At 41.3% G+C, this 21,746-nt stretch overlaps 1 protein-coding gene across 1 annotated transcript in view; it reads right to left on the minus strand.

The window, feature by feature from the left end:
• Positions 1-21,746, minus strand: part of stk3 (serine/threonine kinase 3 (STE20 homolog, yeast)) — a 487,842-nt gene that overhangs the window by 383,150 nt on the left and 82,946 nt on the right. The window contains exon 4 of the mRNA XM_072258090.1: positions 12,679-12,793. Within this exon, the coding sequence (XP_072114191.1) occupies positions 12,679-12,793 (115 nt within the window). The remainder of the gene's footprint in view (positions 1-12,678; positions 12,794-21,746) is intronic.

The following is a 21,746-nucleotide window of genomic DNA, read 5'->3' on the forward strand; positions in this document are numbered from 1 at the left end:
AAAACATATTTTGAAGTTCACAATAAATGAGGTTCAGAAACAAAAACTCATTCTTCTATCACACTTGCTGAGATTCCCTGACTCACAGCATTATAAAATTCAGAGTTGCACAGCACAAAAAGTGGTCCTTCACCCAGCTATTCCATGAGCCTAAATGTCCATCTGAGCTAGTCCCCCTACCTGCACTTGACCCATATCACTCTCAACTTTTTGTAATCCATATCAGCATCATCACTATGTGCCGTGCCATATGATGTGGGTGATCATGGTCTTTTGACCATGATTGCTCCTGGCAAATCTTTCTACAGAAGTGGCTTGCTATTGCCTTCTTCTTTACAAGACTGGTGACCCCAGCCAACATCAATACTCTTCAGAGACTGTCTGCCTGGCATCAGTGGTCACATAACCAGGACATGGCACGTACCAGCAGCTCATATGATAATCTACCACCTGCTCCCAAGACTTCATGTGTCCCTGACTGACGGGCTAAGCAGGTGCTACACTTGCCCAAGGGGGACCTGCAGGCTAGTGGAGGGAAAGAGCGCCTTACACCTCCTTTGGTAGACACATAGTTTCACCCCACCACCTGTTTAATCCCTATACTTGTCTGAAAGTCTTTTAAAAGTACCTACAATTACTTAATGTTCCAGCCTTTACTGTTCTCTATGCTCCTCTGGCAGCTCAATCCATAGGACCACCACACTTCCTGTGAAAAAATTTGCTCCTCGTGTTCCTTTTAAATCTTTTCTCCTCATCTTAAATCTATGCCCAAACTAAGGGAAAAGACTATGACCATCCACTTGATCTTCTCTTATATATACCTCTAAGGTCACCCACAGCTTCCTACGCTACAGTAGGGGGGGAAAAAAAATTCTCAGGCTGTGCAGTCTCCTTATAACTCAAGCCCTCCAATCACAGTAGCATCTGCATCTTTTCCTACAGATTTGTGACCAGAACTACACAGAATATCCCAGTAAGGTCTCACCAATAGTTTACACTGTTGTAACATGATGTCCTAACTCTTTTACTCAATACTCTGTTTACTTGTATTACTACTTTCAGGGAAATAAGTTCCTGTATCACTTGGTCTCTCTGTCCCACAACATCTTCCACGACCCCACCACTTACTGTTCAAGCCCTGCACTGGTTTAACTGACCAAAATGCAAAATCTTGCACTTGTCAGAGTTGAATTATATCTGCCAGCCATTGGATCACTTCCCCAGTTCATCTGGATTCTGTTATCTTCACCATCACTTATACCACCAATTCTGGCATCAGCCACAAACTTACTAACCATGCTAATACACTGCCATTCAAGTCATTAATGCAGAAGTCAAGTGACAGTAAACCCAGCAACAATCTCTGTGGCACACCACTGCACACTTCAGAAAATAGATGAATGACAAATGAGTATTTTAACAAGGATTTTGCATGTCAGGCCTCAGGTATATCTTCACTGAATAATTCTGGTGGTTTCAACAATCAAACAGAATAACATAGGATCTGACATTCCACACATTTCTCAGTTTCCACCAAGTGTGGATCATGCAATTCCTTCACTGATTATAAATTACACACAATCTTAAACATACTGAAATGATTTGGCAGAAAAATACCTTCAGTGTCCTATCTATTGAATTATCTATTCACTCAATCAGCAGGATTTAGCAAAAATTTACAAATTGATTCCGTGCTCACTGTTAGTGAATGGTTTACAGTATGCATAGAGGCATGATGCCAATTTCCCTGATCAAAAGACATTTCATATGATTTTGTTCACAATGTTTAACAAAAAAAGAAGTCTTTTGCATTGTTGAAGCTGAAAGAAATTATGGCTGCCAATGTTGGGCTGTTGACATTCTTTCCTTATGGAGTATTATATGGTTTGGCTTCATATTCTCAAAAAGCAACATCCTGAAATGCATTAATCTCTTAACGTTCATTGATGATATAGTTTCCTGGATAATATATGATGATCTACAGCTTGTACTTGATACTCTAAAAGCTTAATCATAAAGAGAAGTTTTTTTTTAAATCAACACAGGATACTTAAATAATACTAAACTCATTGTCCCTCCCCACTGATCTTCCACCTGGCATTTACACCTGCAAGCAGGACAAGTGCTACAGCTGCTTCCATGCCAACTCCCTCACCACATTCAGGGCCCAAACAATTCTTCCAAGTAAGGTGACACTTTACCCGAAAGTTTGTCAGAGGTGTCTACTATAAGCGGTGCTCCTGCTGCAGCCTCCTCTACATCGGTGAGACCCAATATAGATTGGGAGATTGCTTTGTCAAGCACTTTCGCTCCATCCATCACAAAAGGCAGGCTTTCCCAGTGCCACTCACTTTAATTCTACTTCTCATTTCCATTCTGATATGTAGGTGCATGGCCTCCCCTATTGCCACAATCAGGCCACTCCAGGTTGGAGGAACAACACCTTATATTCCATCTGAGTTGCCTCCAACTTGATAGTATGGACATCCATTTCTCTAACTTCTAGTACTTTCTCCTCCCTCTTTTTTCCATTCCCCATTTTGGCTCCTCACCTGCCCATAGTCTTCCTCTGGTGTCCCTCCTACTTCCCATTCTCCAGGGACCATTCTCCTCTCCTATCAGACTCCTTCTTCAGCACTTTACCTCTTTCACCTGTCATCTCCCAGCTTTTCACTTCATTCTCCCCTCCCCCACCCACCTTCACTTATCACATTCTGGCTTGTATTCCTTTCCCACCCACCCCCGCCTTTTTTTTGGATTCTTGCCCCCTGTCTTCCAGTCCTGATGAAATGTCTTGGCCTAAAATGGCAATTGTTTATTCCTCTCCACAGATGCTGCCTCACCTGCTGAATTCCTCCAGCATTTTGAGTGTCCTGCACTAAACTTTGTCACATCCTCAAAACACATGGTTAGTACACAAATTCCTTCCAATGATCCTCCTTATTTTTGCCAGTTCCATTCAATACTCCAAAATCCAATTGTTCTGAAAGAATTGGCCTTCTGCTCATTTTCACTTTTCATCACTCCATCATTGACAGTGGTGCCTGGGCCCCAAACTCTAGAATTCCTGATGTCAAAGTGAGCCTGATAATGCTTCGACGAAGTACCCTGGGAGAATTAACAATTTTAAAGACGTTACCATTGTGTGAAAAATATATGAATTGCTTCCAGAAGGCACGCCTAAGACTTGACTTTTTAAAAAGTCCTTCTTTTGTCTGGAATCGTAATAACATTGAGTTTTATAGCATGGCATGCAAGTCCTTCGGTTCACCTTCTATAAGCTGACCAAGATACCTGGTTCCATTTTCCTGCATTTGGCCCATATCCCTTTAAGCCTTTCCTATTCATGTACCTGTTTAAATGACTTGGAAACATAACTTTCCTCTATCACTTCTCTGGCAGTTCATTCCATACACCCATCACTCTCTCTGTGATAGCTTGCCCCTCAGGTCCCCTTTAAATCTTTCCCTCTCAGTTTTAACCTGTGCCTTCTAGTTTATAGTCCCCTACCCCAGAGAAGTATGTAAGCTTATGTATGCCCTTCATGATTTTCTATGCCCCTTTTAACTGCACAGTCTCGTATGCTCCAGAATTAAAACAGCCCCAGTCTATTCAGTTACTCATTACAACTATAGCACTCCAGTCCTGGCATCATCCCCAAGGAACTAGCCTCACTTGACTATCTGGAGGATGAATAACTCTCCAGAAATCAAATGAAGAAGAGGTAATGAAATTCAGGCTAGGAACTCACTAATGAGAAGATCTAAAGGCTATCGGGTTCGCATTCCAAATTTACCCACAAATTAGAATGCTGTAACGTTTTTTGGCAGGCTTTATTTTCAAGAGTCTGGTGATTAAGATATCCTTGGAAGTGCTAGAATAGTTACTGAATCTAGAAAAAGTGGTGGAAAGGACAAGGGTGTCTTTGGGTGTTTACATAGTTTCATGTCATCACATAAAACAAATCAAATTGACTGAAGATTCACTTCTGTGATAGCAGGGACCTCGGAAGAAACCCTGATTTAACATGATTGCACAAGCTGTAGCTCTGCCTTGAGTATTCACATGCCTTATCATCATTTTGAGGAAGTGATTATCTTTGGATACTCCTTGTGCTGTTAGTTATATAATTGCCCACCACCATTTACAGCTAATTGATATAGGGCTGCAGAAATTCATGTTGATCTGTCGATAATTAAATGACAGGATTCTGTCCATTCCATGTTTTTGCTGCTTAATACATGTTACAGTTTCACAAAGCTAATTCCTCATTTTTAAGATATAATTGATACTGCTTCTGGCATGTACATTTGAAAGCTTCATCAAACTTCATAAAAGGAGGAGCAGTTTAAGAGAGACAATGGCACCTAACAGCAATTCCTTCGTTTGCATTTTCGGAAACAGCTCTATTTCTATCTCAATTTTCACTTTCCTGGAGTTACACACTGACTTTGGTTCTTTGCGGGAATGCGACCTGCTCTCAGGGTCTGACGACTGGTCATTATTCGATATGCCAAGACGTGGCCTAATTAGCTCGCCTTCGGAGTTTCGGGATTTCATGGCTCTGGAGGCGGGCGGACCGAAGGTCGGTGTCTCTGCAGGAAATCGGTGTGTCATGGGAGGTGGAAGATTGAAAGCAGCAAGCTGGCTGCTGGTTGTGTGCCCAGAGAAATGAGGTCTTTGGGCACAGAGCTTTGAAAAGGTGACACAACGGACTTTTAACATCATAAATTAATGAGTTATTTGTTATGTCGCCCCTCTCGCTGTGAAACAGAAACATCTCTTTTTCCCTTATTAAGGAGAGAGCCTGTGGCATGTCAAATACCAGGTGAACCAGTAGTTTTTGGGGTACTGCAAGTCCGTGTCTTTATTGGCGCTTTGCTGCACGCTTGAGTGCTCGGTGGAGAGTGCCAATACTTTTTTTTGCTGGTGGGGGAGGGGATTCGTTGCTTTGCTGCTGCTTACACATGGGAGGGGGGAGCTGGGGGAGGCTTTGGGGTTCTAACATTTAACTTCATTCATTCTTTGGGGCACTCTTCTGTGTTCATGGATGGTTGCAAAGAAAACCATCAGATGGGAAATTGCCCAAAAACAGATGTCGCTAATTAATTCAAATTAATTCCTGCTTAACGTTCTTGTAACTTGCCCTGCTCCAATTTAATACTCTCCCACAAGGTCCATACTTATCCTTATCTATAGCTATCTTAAAATTTAAGCATTTGTGTTAAGCATTCCCTAACTGTTCACAAGTCAGCCACCTATCCAGGCTCATTACCCAAAACCAGGTCCAGTGTAGCCCCTCCTCTTGTAGGACTATTTACATATTGATTTAACAAGCTCTTCTGCATATGCCTAACTACTTCTGGCCCAACTAAACCTCTTACACTCAGTTTATATTATGGAAGCTGAAGCCCTGGTGACAACAGCCCTAATGCTTTTACACCTTTCCTTAATCTGCCTGTATATCTGCTCCTCAGTGTTCTAGTGGCTATTGGGGAGGGGGCCTGTGGTACAATCCCAGAGTGATTACACTCTTCCTATTTTTGAATTCTAACCATACAGACTCTGTGGACGAGCCCTCCATTATTTCCCCTCTGAGAACAGCTGTGATATTGCCCAACTGGTTGTGCAACTCCCCCAGCTCTTATACCTCCCTATCTTTTCTAAAACATCCAAACCCTTGGATATTAAACACCCATTCCTGTCCCTCTCTCAATCAAGTCTCTACAATGGCCACAGTATCAAAGTTCCATGTACTGATCTATGCTCTTAGTTCATCACCTTTATCCATAATACACCTAACGTTAAAATACATACACTTCAAACTATCTTTCCCATTGTATCTATCACTTTGCTCCTGCCTGTTTTTACTAGCCCTGACATCCGTCTTCCTCTCCATCCTCCTCTCCACCCCTCCACTTTCTGACTTGGTGCTTTGGTATCCATCCCCTGCCAAACTAGTTTAAACTCTCCCGAGCAGCGCTACCAAATATTCTGGCCAGGATATTGGTTCCCCTCCAGCTGAGTTGCAACACAGCCCTCTTGTAGATGTCACCCTGCCTGAAAAAAGTTTCAAATTATCCAAGAATCTGAAACTCTGCCCCGTTCACCCAGAAACCTCAGCCACACATTCATCTGTACCATCATCATATTCCTGCCCTGACTAGCACATGGCACGCGGAGTAATCCAGAAATTACTGCCTTGGAGGTCCTGCTCTTCAGTCTCTTTCCCATTCCCTATATTCACTGTGCAGGACCTCTTCAACCTTTCCACCTATGTCATTGGTGCTCATGTGCATTACGACCTCAGACTGCTTACCCTTCCTTTTGAGAATATTCTGCAGCTACTCTGAGACATCCTTGACCTTTGCACGTGGCAGGCAACACAACAATCTGGCATCTCTATCACAGCCACAGAATCTTCTAATCATCCCCTTAACTACCTGAGTACCCCATTTCTATTGTTCTGACTTTACCCTTCCCTACTGAGCCTGAAAACTGGCTGCAGTGCCACTAGCCTGGCTGCTGCTGCTGTGCCCGAATAAGTCAAAACCACCAGCAGCATCCAAAGTGGTATTCCTGTTGCTGAAGGGAATGGCCACAGGGAACCCTGCACAAACAACTTACTCCCCTTACTTCTCCTGAAGGTCACCCATCTATTATCTGAAGCCTGCACTTTGGGTGTGACTACCTCATTAAAGACTCATCTACGAGGTTTTCTGCCTCCCGGTTAGTACCGAGCACATCCAGCTCCGGCTCCAGTTCCTTGAGCTTGTCAGTCAGGAGCTGAAGTTGTGTGTACTTCCTGCAGATGTAATCATCAGGGAGACAATTAGGTACCCTGCAATCCCTGAGTAAGAGTCAGATACTAGAGAGTACCCCATTAGCTGTCCCCCTTAACAATAAGTACTCCTGTTGAGTACTGTTGGGGGAACAACCTACATAAGGGAAGCAACAGTGGCCGTGCCTCTGGCACAAAGTCTGGCCCTGTGACTCAGAAGGGTAGGGAAAGGAACAGGATGACAGCAGTGATAGGGGACTCTATAGTTAGTGGGTCAGACAAGCAATTCTGTGGACAGAGGAAAGAAACATGGATGTAGTTTGCCTCCCAGGTGCCAGGGTTTGGGATGTTTCTGACTGCATCCACAATATCCTGAAGTGGGAAGGTGAACAGCCAGAGGTCATGGCACATATTGGTATCAATGACATAGGCAGGAGAAGGGAGGAGGTCTTGAAAACAGACCACAGGGAGTTAGGAAGGAAGTTAAGAAGCAGGACCTCAAAGGTAGTAACCTTAGGATTGCTGCCTGTGCCATGCAACAGGAGGAGGATAAATGCGTGGCTGAGGCATTGGAGCAGAGGGCAGGGATTCAGATTTCTGGATCACTGGAACCTCTTTTGGGAAAGGCGTGACCTGTACAATAAGGATGGGTTGCACCTGAATCCGAGGGGACAAATATCCTGGCAGGGAGGTTTGCTAAGGCTATTGGGGAGAGTTTAAACTAGAATTGCTGTGGGGTGGGAACCGAACTGAAGAGACGGAGGAAGGGGTGATTGGCTCACAAATAGAGTAACCTTGTAGGTAAGTGTGAGAGGGAGGATAGGCAGGTGATAGAGAAGGGATGTGCTCAGACTGACGGTTTGAGATGTGTCTATTTTAATGCAAGGAGTATCATGAACAAAGTGGATGAGCTTAGAGCATGGATCAGTACTTGGAGCTATGATGTTGTGGCCATTACAGAGACTCGGATGGCTCAGGGGCAGAAATGGTTACTTCCAGTGCCAGTCTTTAGATGTTTCAGAAGGACAGGGACGGAGGCAAAAGAGGTGGGAGTGTGGCACAACTGATCATGGCTGCAGAAAAGGAGGAAGACATGGAGGGATTGTCCACTGAGTCTCTGTGGGTGGAAGTTAGAAACAGGAAGGGGTCAATAACTCTACTGGGTGTTATATTTTTTTCTCCAGACCACCCAGCAGTGGTAAGGACATCAAGGAGCAGATAGGGAGACAGATTCTGGAAAGATGGTTATCGTGATGGGAGATTCTAATTTCCCCAATATTGCTGGCATCTCCCAAGAGCAAGGGGTTTAGATGGGGTGGAGTTTGTTAGGTGTGTTCAGGAAGGCTTTTTGACACAATATGTAGATAAGCCTACAAGAGGAGAGGCTGTATTGGGAAATGAACCTGATCAGGCGTCAGGTCTCACAGTGGGAGAGCATTTTGGAGATAGTGATCACAATTCTATCTCCTTTATCATAGCGTTGGAGAGGGATAGGAACAGATAAGTTAGGAAAACGTTTAATTGGAGTAAGGGGAAATATGAAGCTATCAGGCAGGAACTTGGAAGTATAAATTGGGAGCAGATGTTCTCCGGGAAATGTATGGCAGAAATGTAGCAAACGTTCAGGGGGATATTTGCATGATGTTCTGCAGAGGTATGTTCCAATGAGGCAGGGAAAGGATGGTAGGGTACAGGAACCATGGTGTACAAAGGCTGTAGAAAATCTAGTCAAGAAGAAAAGAAGAGCTTACAAAAGGTTCAAAAAACTAGGTAATGACAGAGATGTAGAAAATTATAAGGCTAGCAGGAAGGAGTTTAAGATTGAAATTAGGAGAGCCAGAAGGGGCCATGAGAAGGTCTTGGTGAGCAGGTTTAAGGAAAACCCCAAGGCATTCTACAATAGGGTCTTTTCAGAGACTCTTAGATAGGTATATGGAGCTTAGAAAAATAGAGAGCTATGGGTAAACCTAGGTAATTTCCAAAGTAAGTACATGTTCAGCACAGCATTGTGGGCTGAAGGACCTGTATTGTGCTGTAGGTTTTCTATGTTTCTAATTCCACATTTTACAAAGGAGGAGGATTCCACTGCCTTAACAACCTTCCTGCCTACACTTACTAAACATTTGGCTCTAACTTCTTAACCTTAAATCTTACAATCAACTAAATGATTCCAATCAACTCAGCACCCTTAGCCTCTGTCTGCTCTTGCCAAAGCCTGTTGAGCCAAAGCCTCCTACTCTAACCTTGGCTCGCTCCAACAATGGCTGCTTGCACAATGGTCATCCTGGTTAAACTTTGCTTCTTCTTATTGGCCATTGTTAAGTTACTCCCAAGCAATCTCCAGCTCTACAGATAAGTCCAATAGGCCCCACTCGCTTTGTAAAACTGGCAAATGAAGTCCACAAGGAACACTCTAAACACTCTGCAAACTCCCACTCCAACAGGCCCCTTTTGCTTTTTAAAACAGGTGCATTATTCTACAAGGGACTGTTTCCAAGTCAATTTGCGATCTCCCATTCAGCAGACAAGTCCCAACAAGCCCTACTTGCTTTTTAAAATTGGCGCACAAAGTCCACAAGGAACTGTCTCCAACTCACTCCACAATCTCCCACTCCACACAGGGATGGAGTTCTGACAACATAGACAGATTTCCTTTCCAACCCAATAAATAAAAAGTCCAACAAGAGAAGATTTATTAAGAAATTTAATAATGGAGAAAAGAAATTAGACTTGATTGTAGTCATAAAAGTAGGAAGTCATCTGAGTAGCAGTAACTAAAACAAAGAAAATTGAAGATTCAGGATCGTTTAATGTCATTTCCAGTACAAAATTGAAAAGGAGAACATAATAATTGTTACTCTGGATCCAATACAGCACCAAAAAAAAACAAACAATAAGATAATAAGATAAAGAACACAATAATTTTAAAAACCGCTATAAATATAAATACATTAGACAGCTTTAATATATAGATTGATTGTACGTCCATAAAGTGATGCTAGACATAGGAATGTCTGTACGTAGGGTGACTGTCACAGAAAATAATAATGTAATGGTTGTGGGGGATGTGAAGGGGTGGATTAGTGGGTGGATCAGCCTTCATGCTTGGGAAAGGAACTGTTTTTGAGTCCAGTGGTCCTGATGTGTATACTACGTATGAATGGAGTGGGACAAACTGTCTATGAACAGAATGGGTGGGATCCTTCATGATGTTACTGGCCCATTTCCAGCAGCTTTCTGCACATATGTCCTTAATGGTGAGTAGGTTAGTGCTGGTGATGCATTGGGCACTTTTGACTACCTGTTGCAGAGCCTTCCTGTCTGTCACAGTGCAGTTTGCATAGTGATGCAGCAGGATCTGATCAGCAGGATTGTGAGCTGGTTTCAAAACAGTAAACAGACAGAAGTGAAAATCAATTGCTATTCACAACAGTAGGCAAATCGTGGATCAGTATTGTGACCAATTGCTATTCCAGATCTCCATTAATCATTTAAAATTTTGAATCAAAAATTATAAGGGATGATCAATAATGAGGATTGTAACAAGTATCCAGAGTACATTCAAAAGGTTGCAGAATGATCAAAGGGCAGAAACTTTGATAAACACATCAGTATATTCTAGCAGGAAAAATAGATCACATTTTACATGAAAGATGCGAGACTGATTAGGATAAGGAGCAAATGGATTTTGAAATATGGAATGTAATCTTGTATGATGTTCAGCATAAAAAGAGGCCATTTAGCAAAGCAAGACTATGACAATAAAATTAAAAAAAACATTCAACCTAATTATACCTTCCAGCGTTTGCTCTATAACTCTGTGGGCCACAGTTCCTCAGGTAAAAATCTAGGCATTTTTAAATATCGTGAGTGTTTTCAGTTCTCTAAAGCTCTGCTTCAAGTGTTTTTCCTCATCTCCACTGACCTCCAATCCTTTATCTAGAGCCCTTCTTTCTAACCTAAAGGGGACACCATTGTTTAAAAATGAATGAAGGAAAAAAAACTCAAAACTGAAGTTAACATTCTTAACAAATCTTGATTCAATCGCATTGAGAGAATGTTGATTATCACTGAAAGGAAGTGAAGACAATGACAATGAGAAAAGGTAGCTAAGAGATGACATAATAAAAGCAGGGAAAACACTTCCATGAAAAAGAACATAACCTGAAGCCATCAACGTAAATGAAGAAATCCAAAAGGGAACTTACAGGACTAAAGTTAAAACAACTATGCTGAAACTGAAAAATATGGCTGCTAGAAACACCCTGAAAGAGAAAAACTGAGTTAAGATTACAAGGTTAATCTTTTATCAGAATTGGAAAGCTGATTATCCAAAATTGTTGCATTTGATAGAATTCAGAGGAACAGAAGGCCATACTGATAAGATTTATTTGAAAAAGTCATAACAAGGAAACACGCCATTATGAAAAGGCTCAATTATATCCTATGTGATCAATTTGCACACAGCAAATCCCCTAAAACAACAATAAACTGATAACATCATTAGTTTTCCTGAAATTAATTGAAGAATAAGCATTGATCAAGATTATAGGAATAACTTTCTTACTCTCCAACACCATTAATATCCAGCTGAAAGCAGATTAACCTCAGAGAGATCGAGGATTCTGACCTTACAGCATCCCAACTACTTTTTGATTTTTGTGTTTTCTGGAGTAGGATTTGAATCCACAGGCTTCTGACTCGAACTATCAAATGAACTGCAGGTGGCACTGATTAAAATACATAACTGAAGTCAAGGCGCTGAAGGATGCTGGATGACATTAATTCAGTTACCTTAGACTGTTAGTTGACGCTCTGTCAGTATTCCCAATATCGCTTTCAGCAGAATTTATAAAATGATGTTTTCCTGCAAAGACACTGGAGGCTAAAAATCCTTTATGATAATTTCACTTAAAAAAATACTAACAACTAAAAAATCTTTATAAAACTATACTGATGAAAATAAACTTTGATTTATGAGCAAACATCTTTCCTCTAACATTTTTAACTAACCTGTAGTAGCAAATTTACATCAGAAGAGGGTGGTGTAATCTTGAGCATTTCCTTAGCTTTCAATGAAACTGAAATTTTCTTCAGAACCATTTTTATCACATAATGCCTGCAAATTCTGACCAGTAAAAATATCTCATCATCCAGCACATTTGATTGATGTGAGCAAATTCTTTCAACAATGAATCACAAAAAGCTCACTTTATTTCAATAACTTTGAAATTTAATATAATCCCATATTTCAAATGACATGCAAACTTCCTCAAATTTCTAAAGGAAGTCACTCTTCTTAAGAAATAGGAACAAAAGTAGAGCATGTGACCATTCACAGCTGATCATTGGCCTCAATTCCACTTTCCTATCTGTTTCCCATAGCCTTTAATGTTCCTGTAATCAAAAATCTACCCCAGTTTTCAGTATGCTTAAAAACTGAACATCCATAGCTGCTTGAGTTCAAGAATTCTGAAGAATGATGGCTGCCAGCGAGGGAATTCTTTTATGCTGAAATTATCCTGCTTAGTTTGAGATTTTCCATCAACAGAAACATTCTCCCAGCATCTAACCTGTTAAGGCCCACATTACAATCTTCTAGGGCAATCTGCTTTAACTTCTAGGGCATTTTATGAGGACACTTCTGTTGCAATAAAGAAGACAATTTTTAATTTGCTTCTCCAATTACTTATTGCATCTCCAGATTCACTTTATGTTTTTTGTTTGAAGGCACCAGATCCGTCTGAACAGCACAATTCACCTCACACCAGATACTATTTTTCTGTACTTTCTACGATAACTGATCCTCTCATTATACTTACTTCAGTATTCAGCAAAGAGGGAAAAAATTCAGTTACATTACTTTAAACATATGTTGACAAACTTAACATACTTACTGTTTTGTTTCGTAGTCGGATAATATCAGACACAGAACCAGCCCCACAATATTCCATAACTATCCAGAGATCCGTATTTTTAAAATAGCTGCCATAGTAATTCACTACATATGCACTGAAAATAAAACAAAATAACCATTAAAAATCATAATTTTTCTATTATCAGCCTCAAAAGAGTCTGATTTTCTCTAAAGTAAACAAAAGAAAGATAAACCAGCCAGCACTGTTCCAAGCCATTTTCCAGCTGTGCATCAACTTTGTTCATTATACTAAAGACCCACCAGGCAAACACACTATCTTCTTGCATTATGTGAAAACTACTCAAGCATTTCATATTGTTATTTATTTTGCACTAAGAAATCCAATGATTTTATTGAAGTGACTCTTAAAATTTCCAGCAAATGATACGTGAAAAGAAACGTGAAAACCTAATTTAATTTCAAAATATTTCATCAATTTGGTTATTTCATTATTAATATTTAAACTTATGCTGTAATGTTATAATTCCTTTGTATTAATTTTAAAACTTCCCATCCTTCCACATGATTTGCTCCTCCAGAGACATACAGTTTTTTAACAATTTAGGAAACCCAGGAACAGATTAGTTAACAGTTTGAAGACATACTGCAAGACAATTGGCACATACAACATGACAAAATAGGCCCATGCCTTGACTAAGTAGAATTGTTAATTCCCATAACTCACACAATACAGATCTGATGTTACTGCAAACATTTAACAAAAACTAGCTACTGCCCTATTACCACTGGGGAATTAAAACCAGCTTTTTAAAAAATAAAATTCTGCCCTAAAGGGTATTAGCTTGCTTTTTTAATGAAAGGAACCGATAGGCATTTTTTTTAATGTGAGGACTAACCACAATGCAAACAGCTTCTTTACAATAGAATAACCCCTAAAAATCCCTTACCACATTATCCCAGTGGAACTATTGGCCAAATTTCATGACATAATACATACATAATCAAACTTACACAAAAGCAGCATCAAGTGGATTATATTCCATGTCTTTACGTAAACCGTGAAGACAGATGGCTGAATAATATTACTAAGGATTTGAATGTGTGAAGTATTACATTCCAGAAAAAAAGATTAAATGATGACAGGAACAAATTCAACAGAACACAAATGCCAACTTATCATGGTCTGTTGCATAATGTTAGAAAAGGCAGAGCTGAAATTATACAAACAGAAATATAGAGGCTAATGAAGCTTTTTCAACTAACTTCTCTTCTGTAGTTATATGCAAATGTAAATTTATGTACTCCCGTACCTGAGAAAATATCCAATATATAACAATTCTTAAAGTTTAATTTGGCATTCATCAAGGTTTTAAACTTCCCCATTTCAAATATCCATAAGCTCAAGTTCCTTTACTGATGTTAATAATACTTTAAAGAATAAGAAACAGAACCAGTTGGATTTGAATAGTTAATAGTGAGCATTTGCTTAGATCAATTCATTTATAAAATTCTTTCAGCAAGAAATTGGGAGCATTGAGCCAAAATGCAAGTATCATATTACATATGAAACAGAGACTAAAAATGGATGATCAAATTCAAGTTTATTATCATCCGATTGTAATTATACAACCAAACAAAACAATTTTCCTCAGGACCACGATACACCCACAAAACATAACACAGCGCATGAACCAAAATATTACCATAAGTAAATGAATAAAATATAATTCAAAATGCATGCAGCACAAGTAAACAGTGGAGTATATCGTAAACAGCACGCTGACCTAGTGACGAAACTTGGTGGTAGCAGAATATTCATTAGTCTCACAGTCCAAGAGAAGCTGTTACACAGTCTGGCAGTCCTAGTCCAGATGCTTTTGTACCTCCTTCTTGATGGTAGTGGGTCAAAGAGATAATGGGATGGGTGATGGGGATCCTCAATAATGGTTTGGGCCCGTTGTCTGAAATAGTCCCAGTAAATGTCACAAATAGAGGTGGGGGAGACCCCAGCGATCATCTCAGTGGTTTTAACTATACTTTGTAGGGTCTTGCAGTCTGATGCCTTGCAGCTTCCATACCACACAATGATGCATCCAGACAGGATACTCTCAATGGTGCTCCTCAGGAGGTTGTTAGAATGGGGACAGAGAGCTTTGCACTTCTCAACCTCCTCACAAAACAGTGTAGACGCTGCTGTGCCTGCTTGACTAGTAAGGAAGTGCTGTGGGTCCAGGTTAAATCAAAAAATGTGTTAGTATATCAGAAATTTTCATGTGATAATTGACTAAAAAGTAGCAGCAAAACTGAGTGATAGAAGAGCTCCATGCAAGCTTAAGGCTGCAATTTACCAGATATGTTACTGCTGTACTGAGATGCATGTTAGAACAGCTGATCAGCTGTATCTGTAAACACACTTATGTCAACATAAACAGGTGAACATCGATTCCCTCATGAATCCTCAATGAACCAAAGACCCCTCACTCCTTGCACTTCCCAGGAGGACATTCCATTGTTACTGCGGACCTTAGTAGGCGAGTTCAAGCAAATAGTTCTGACAACCTAAGCACCAGGAGGAAGAGAGTTATGATATCAGAAAATATTTTTTTCCTTCTAAAAATGCACTGCCGAATCAGTGACTTGTGCGTACCGATTCCATTGTTTTAGATTATTAGATTAGATGATGAGGACACTCAGTCCTCATTTATTGTCATTTAGAAATGCATGCATTAAAAAATGATACAATGTTCCTCCAGAAAGATATCACAGAAACACAGGACAAACTAAGGCTAAAACTGACAAAACCACATAATTATAACATATAGTTACAACCGTGCAAAGCAATACCATAATTTGATAAAGAGCAGACTATGGACACGGTAAAACAAAATCTCAAGTACCGATAGCCCCATCATCTCACGCAGACAGTAGAAGGGAGAAACTCTCCTTGCCATGAACCTCCAAGTGCCGCAAACTTGCTGATGCATTGGAAGCACCCGACCGCAGCCGACTCTGAGTCCGTCCGAAAACTTCGAGCCTCCGACCAGCCCTCCGACACCGAGCACCATCCACTGCCGAGCGCTTTGACCTTGCCCCGGCCACCGAGCAACAAGCAAATCCGAGGACTCGGGGCCTTCCCCTCTGGAGATTCTGGATCACACAGAAGCAGCGGCAACGAAGCAGACATTTCAGAAGTTTCACCAGATGTTCCTCCATGCTCTCACGTCTGTCTCCATCAAATCAGGATTGTGCACGGCACCCTACTTGACAAATAACAGATATCATTCACCAGAGTGGCCGCTGCAAGCTGCGTCGCGCTGCCATCTTCTCCTCCCACCAGTCACTTACAGTCAATTAGATATTTAATTGACTAGATCTTGAAGCTAAAATTAGGATAACAAATCCCTGTCTGTTTTAGCAGGTGCCAGATTTTGAACTGCCAAATTGCTGCAGAGGGCTTTCACAGGGTTCACTGGGAAGTCCCTTGATTTTTCTGTGCTTTATGCCAAAAAATTACACTTAAATGTAGAACCAATGACTTCCAGAAATTGCAAAAATGGCCTGGAAGGAAGAAACTATAGACCTCGGGAAGGTATCAATAGATTTGTCATGCAGACAGAGAAGTGGCAATTATAAAGGGATCAGAAGAAATATGACAAAAGATTTTGGGAAGAAAATGTAAATGAAGGGAATACACAATAAATAGTAGAAAATGTTGAGAAACATACTGGTATTTAAGTACTATACCTTGAAATTAATGGCATTATGATCATTAGGTACAAAGTGTTACCCTACACAAAACTTCTGCCACCTGTCCTGTCTCATTCCCCAATAGGAGATCTGGTATCACATTCTCTCTAGTTGGGTCTCCTATGTACTGATAAAGGAAACTTTCCTGAACACATGTGACAAGCTCTTTCCCATTCAGTATGGAAGTCCCAATCAATATGTGGAAAGTTAAAATCACCTACCTTATGTTTCTTGAAAAGTTCTGCCATCTCTCTACAAATTTGCTCCTCTAAATCCCACGCACTGTGGGAGATCTATAATATAATCTCATTAACTTGGTCATAACTTACTTATTCCTCAGTTCTACCTAAAAAGCCTCACTAGATGAGTTATCCAGTTTGCCCTGCATTGAATTGAATTGACTTTATTTCTTACATCCTTCACATACATGAAGAGTAAAAATCTTTATGTTATGTCTCCATCTAAATGTACAATGTGCAATCATAGTAATTTATAATAAATAGAACAGTCAATGTAATATAGATCACTCAGATCAGCACAAGTTCATCAGTCTGATGGCCTGGTGGAAGAAACTGTCCCGGAGCCTGTTGGTCCTGGCTTTTATGCGGCACTACCGTTTCCCAGAAGGTAGCAGCTGGAATAGATTGTGGTTGGGGCGACTTGGGTCCCCAACGACCCTTTGCGTGCTTTTTTCACACCTGTCTTTGTAAATGTCCTGATTCATGGCAAGTTCACAACTACAGATACGCTGGGCTGTCCGCACCACTTTCTGCAGAATTTTGCGATTAAGGGAGGTACAGTTCCCATACCAGGCAGTGACGCAGCCAGTCAGGATGCTCTCAATTCTGCCCATGTAGAAAGTTCTTAGGACTTGGAGGCCCATACCAAACTTCTCCAACCGCCTGAGGTGAAAGAGGCGCCGTTGTGCTTTTTTCATCACACAGCCAGTATGCACAGACCACTTGAGATCCACGGTGAAGTTTATACCGAGGAACTTGAAGTTGTTTACCCTCTCAACCCCAGATCGATTGATGCCAATAGGGGTTAGCCCATCTCCATTCCTCCTGTAATCCACAACCAGCTGCTTTGTTTTTGCGACACTGAGGGGGAGGTTGTTTTCTTGACACCACTGTGTCAGAGAGATGACTTCTTCCCTGTAGGCCATCTTGCTATTGTTTGAGATTAGGCCAATCAATGTAGCGTCATCAGCAACTTTAATTAACAGTTTAGAGTTGTGGGTGGTGACACAGTCATGGCTATACAGGGAGTAAAGGAGGTGACTTAGTACACAGCCCTGAGGGGCTACTGTGTTGAGAGTCAGAGGGGTGGAGGTGAGGGAGCCCATTCTTAGCACCTGCCAGCGATCTGACAGGAAGTCCAGGATCCAGATGCACAAGGCAGGGTCAAGGCTGAGGTCTCTGAGCTTCCTGTTGAGCCTGGAATTATGGTTGAATGCTGAACTGTAGTCGAAGAACAGCATTCTCACGTAAGCATCCTTCTTCTCCAGATGTGTGAGGATGATATGTAGAGCAGTGGCTATTGCGTTGTCTGTCGATCGATTGTGTTGGTAGGCGAATTGTAGGGGGTCCAGTTAGGGTGGTAGCAAGCTACAGATATAGACCTTGACCAGCCCCTCAAAGCATTTGCTTATCATTGAGATGCGTGTGACAGTACACCAGTCATTCAGGCATGTTACCTTGGTCTTTTTTGGTACAGAGACAATGATGGATAATTCGAAGCAAGAGGGCACTGTACACTGGGAGAGGGAGAGATTAAAAATGTCTGTAAACACACAGGCTGCGCACATCCTGAGTACTCGCCCTGGGATGCCATCCAGTCCTACAGCCTTGCAACTGTCCACTCGTAAACATCTGTGTACCTCAGCCTCAGAGATGACCAGGTTGCAGATTGTACCGGTGGCTTTCCTCGGAGGAAAAGAGTTAGCGACATCAAACCAAGCGTAAAAGCAATTGAGCTCATCTGGGAGAGAGGCCACGATGTTGGTGGCACCACTACATTTGGCTTTGAAGTCTGCAATGGCGTGCAACCCTTGCCACAAGTCACACATGCTATTCATTGTGAATCTTGACTCAATCTTGTCCCTGTATTGTTGTTTCACAGCCCTGATAGTTTTGCACAGATCATAGCTGCTTTTCTTCAGCTTCTGCTGATTGCTGGCAGCGTAAGATTTGTGTCGTGTGGTAAGTGCTGCTCACACAGAACTACTGATCCAGGGTTTCTGGTTCGGGAAGACCCTGACCAACTTCTGGGGTACAACATCGTCAATGCACTTCCGGATGAAGCACGTGACTCCATCAGTGAACTCAGAGACATCCTCATCATGGAAGAAATTCCAGTCGACGTCATCGAAGCAGTCCTGCAGCATGGAGGCCGACTGGTTGGACCAACAGTGGATGGTTTTAACTATGGCCGCCTCTTGTTTCGGCTTCTGCCTGTACGTCGGCAAAAGCAGGATCAAAGAGTGATCTGATTTTACAAAAGCTGGGTGAAGGAGAGCTTTTGCGGAAGGGAGTGTAGCAGTGGTCAAGTGCGGTATCTCCATGAGTGCTCATCTGGATGTGCTAACAAAACTTCAGAGAGACTTCCGTCAGCAACGCTCGATTAAAGTCACCGGCGACCATAAAGGTAGCCTGTCCTTTAACTTAGCAACAAACTTGGTGAACGCACTTTGCAGGACCGCGACCTCCGACTGCTCACCGAGATGTCGCTGAGAGGCAACAAACCATCTGGGAATCTTGCTCTCATTCACAGAACCTTTCTGTTCTCCTAACCAATGAATCCCCTTTCACTACAGCTTGCCTCTTCTCCCCCCTCTCTTCTGAGCCACAGAGCACGACTCAATGCCAGGGACCTAGTCACTGGGGTTTTCCTCTGCTATGTCTTCCCTGAACAGTATCCAAAATGGTATACCCATTGATGAAGAGAACACCACAGGGGTACTCCGCACTAGCTTCCCATCTCTTTTCCCACACCTGACGGTCACCCAGTTACTCGTGTCCTGCACTTTGATGTAACTACCTTCCTGTATGTCTATCAACTGGTAAGCCTCATGAGTGATCTGGAGTTCATCCAGCTCCAGCTCCAGCTCCAGCTCCAGCTCCTTAACACAGTCTATTAGAAGCTGCAGCTGGATACAGTTCTTGCAGGTGTAGTCACCAGGCGTACAAGTCCCTGTCTTCCCACAAACTGCAAGTACAGCATTCCAGTATCCTGAATGGCAACCCTGCTCTAAATGTGCAATAAGAAAGAATAAATAATCAAATAAATAATTGTTTGGGGGGTGGGGGGCGGCGGAGGATCTACCTACAGCCTACATCTCTCCTTGCAGAAGCCTTCATGAGCCATTGCCCAAACTGCCCTCTCCAACACTAGCCCACTTACACAATGGCTGCAGCACTTAAACCTATCTTTTTATGGGTCCTCCCCAAGCGCCTCATTATGAGCAATCCAATGACACCTTGGGAACTGTGGCATACAAAGTGTGCCAACTGCCCCTAATTGCTTCTTTTAAGCTCTCACTCCCTCTATGCCATCTGATGACTCCTCGGGACTGCAGCACACAAAACCTGCATTCCTTCCCCTCCCCCACCACCTTCTTATTCTGGCTTTTTCCCCCTTCCTTTCCAGTCCTGGTGAAGGGTTTCAATGTTTACTGTTTATTCTTCTTCTTCTTCATCACAAATGCTGCCTGACCTGCTGAGTTCCTCCAGCATTTTGAGTGTACTGCTCTGGATTTCCAGCTTCTGCAGAAACTTGTGTTTACAATATGAAGCTGTCTATTTTGATAGAAAAAAAATAAGGCTTCTTTGAACTGAAATGTTAACTTTTTTTTAAATCTTTCACTGGATGTTTTTTAACCTGGTGAATGATTCCATCATTTTCTTTTTTAGATTTAGAATTCCAACATCTGAATCTTTTTGGCTTTTAATTATCAATTTTCATTGATTTGTTTGCAAAGACATTGAGATTCCTCTGAACAGCAATACCTTTCAATCTCCCATAATTAAAAATTAATCTTCCCTTCCAAATAGATGGCCTCGTATATTCCTATAGCACATCTCAATTGCCTTGTCTTTCCTCATTCACTTAATCTGCCCATATCTTCCTCAAGCTTCCCTGCATCCTCTTCACGGGCCACACTACTTCACAACCTTGCTCATTAGCAAACATGGATCTCCTCTTCCAAATTATTGAGATCGGTTGTGAAAAACTGGCATCTGAGCAGCACGGTCTGCAGCACTCCACTAATCATTTTCTGTCTGTTAACCAATCTTCAATGCATGTTAGAATATTTCACCAATAATGTGTGACCCAATTGTATATATAATTTCATGGGGCATCTTTTGACAGGCCTTCATAAGTCCAGATACACCATGCCAACTTTTTTTCTTACCTATTCTGATAACAACTTTAAAAATCTATGTAAATAACTTTAAAATATTCATCAAAAATCATTATTTTTATGAGTATCTCAAATATACTACTTCATGAATGACTCTTAATTTGAACAGAATCAACCAATGCAGTTGAGCAGATCCTATAACATATGAGAATCCAATCCCTATCACTTTAATGATTCTATCAGTGCCCACTGTACCATCTGAATGGTGTGTGGCAACTCACTCCTGATACTTTTTCCTGTTTCAGGAAATTGAGATCACTGTAATTATAGTACCTTTTGGAGATACAAGTTGGCTCCCTGGTTTAAGTTAAACTTCTAAATGTACACTGCCAGATTCACGACATACTTTGAGGCAGCAGTAAAAGCCCACCCCTACCCACAAGCAAATCTGTTGTATGTAAGCTGAATATTAAAGCACAGGAAACACATTCAATACTAATCATTCCAAATACTTCTGAAATTTGCACAAAATCGACTGAAATATTTCAACACTCTCAAACCATATAAAACTTAACAATGGGTGGAGCTCAGTATACACATGGAAGCATGTGGAGAGCTGTAAGAATTCACTTTGATGCCAAACAGTATAAACAAGGTTCTGCCTCTTACTAAAAGATTCTGCAGTTGCTGGTCTTGGACCAGTAGCAACCGGACAGAATAATGATGGCAAATTCTAAATTGCAGTACCAAAATAGTCTATTTAAACACAAATAATTCATCAAAATATGATTGCTCGAAGCATGTTCAATGGGAACTATGAAAAAGAATGAACAAATAAAAGGAAAAGGAAAAGGACAGATGTTACAAACCCGTATCACAGCAACTCTAAAAGTCTTGATTCAAAAAATAGTGAAAAATGTTGATCTCTGTAATATTCTGGTTTTACGTTTTGACTAAATTATAATGCTTAGGGTTAA

The sequence above is a fragment of the Mobula birostris genome, chromosome 1 (genome assembly GCF_030028105.1).
Source record: "Mobula birostris isolate sMobBir1 chromosome 1, sMobBir1.hap1, whole genome shotgun sequence".
NCBI classification, from domain to species: domain Eukaryota; kingdom Metazoa; phylum Chordata; class Chondrichthyes; order Myliobatiformes; family Myliobatidae; genus Mobula; species Mobula birostris.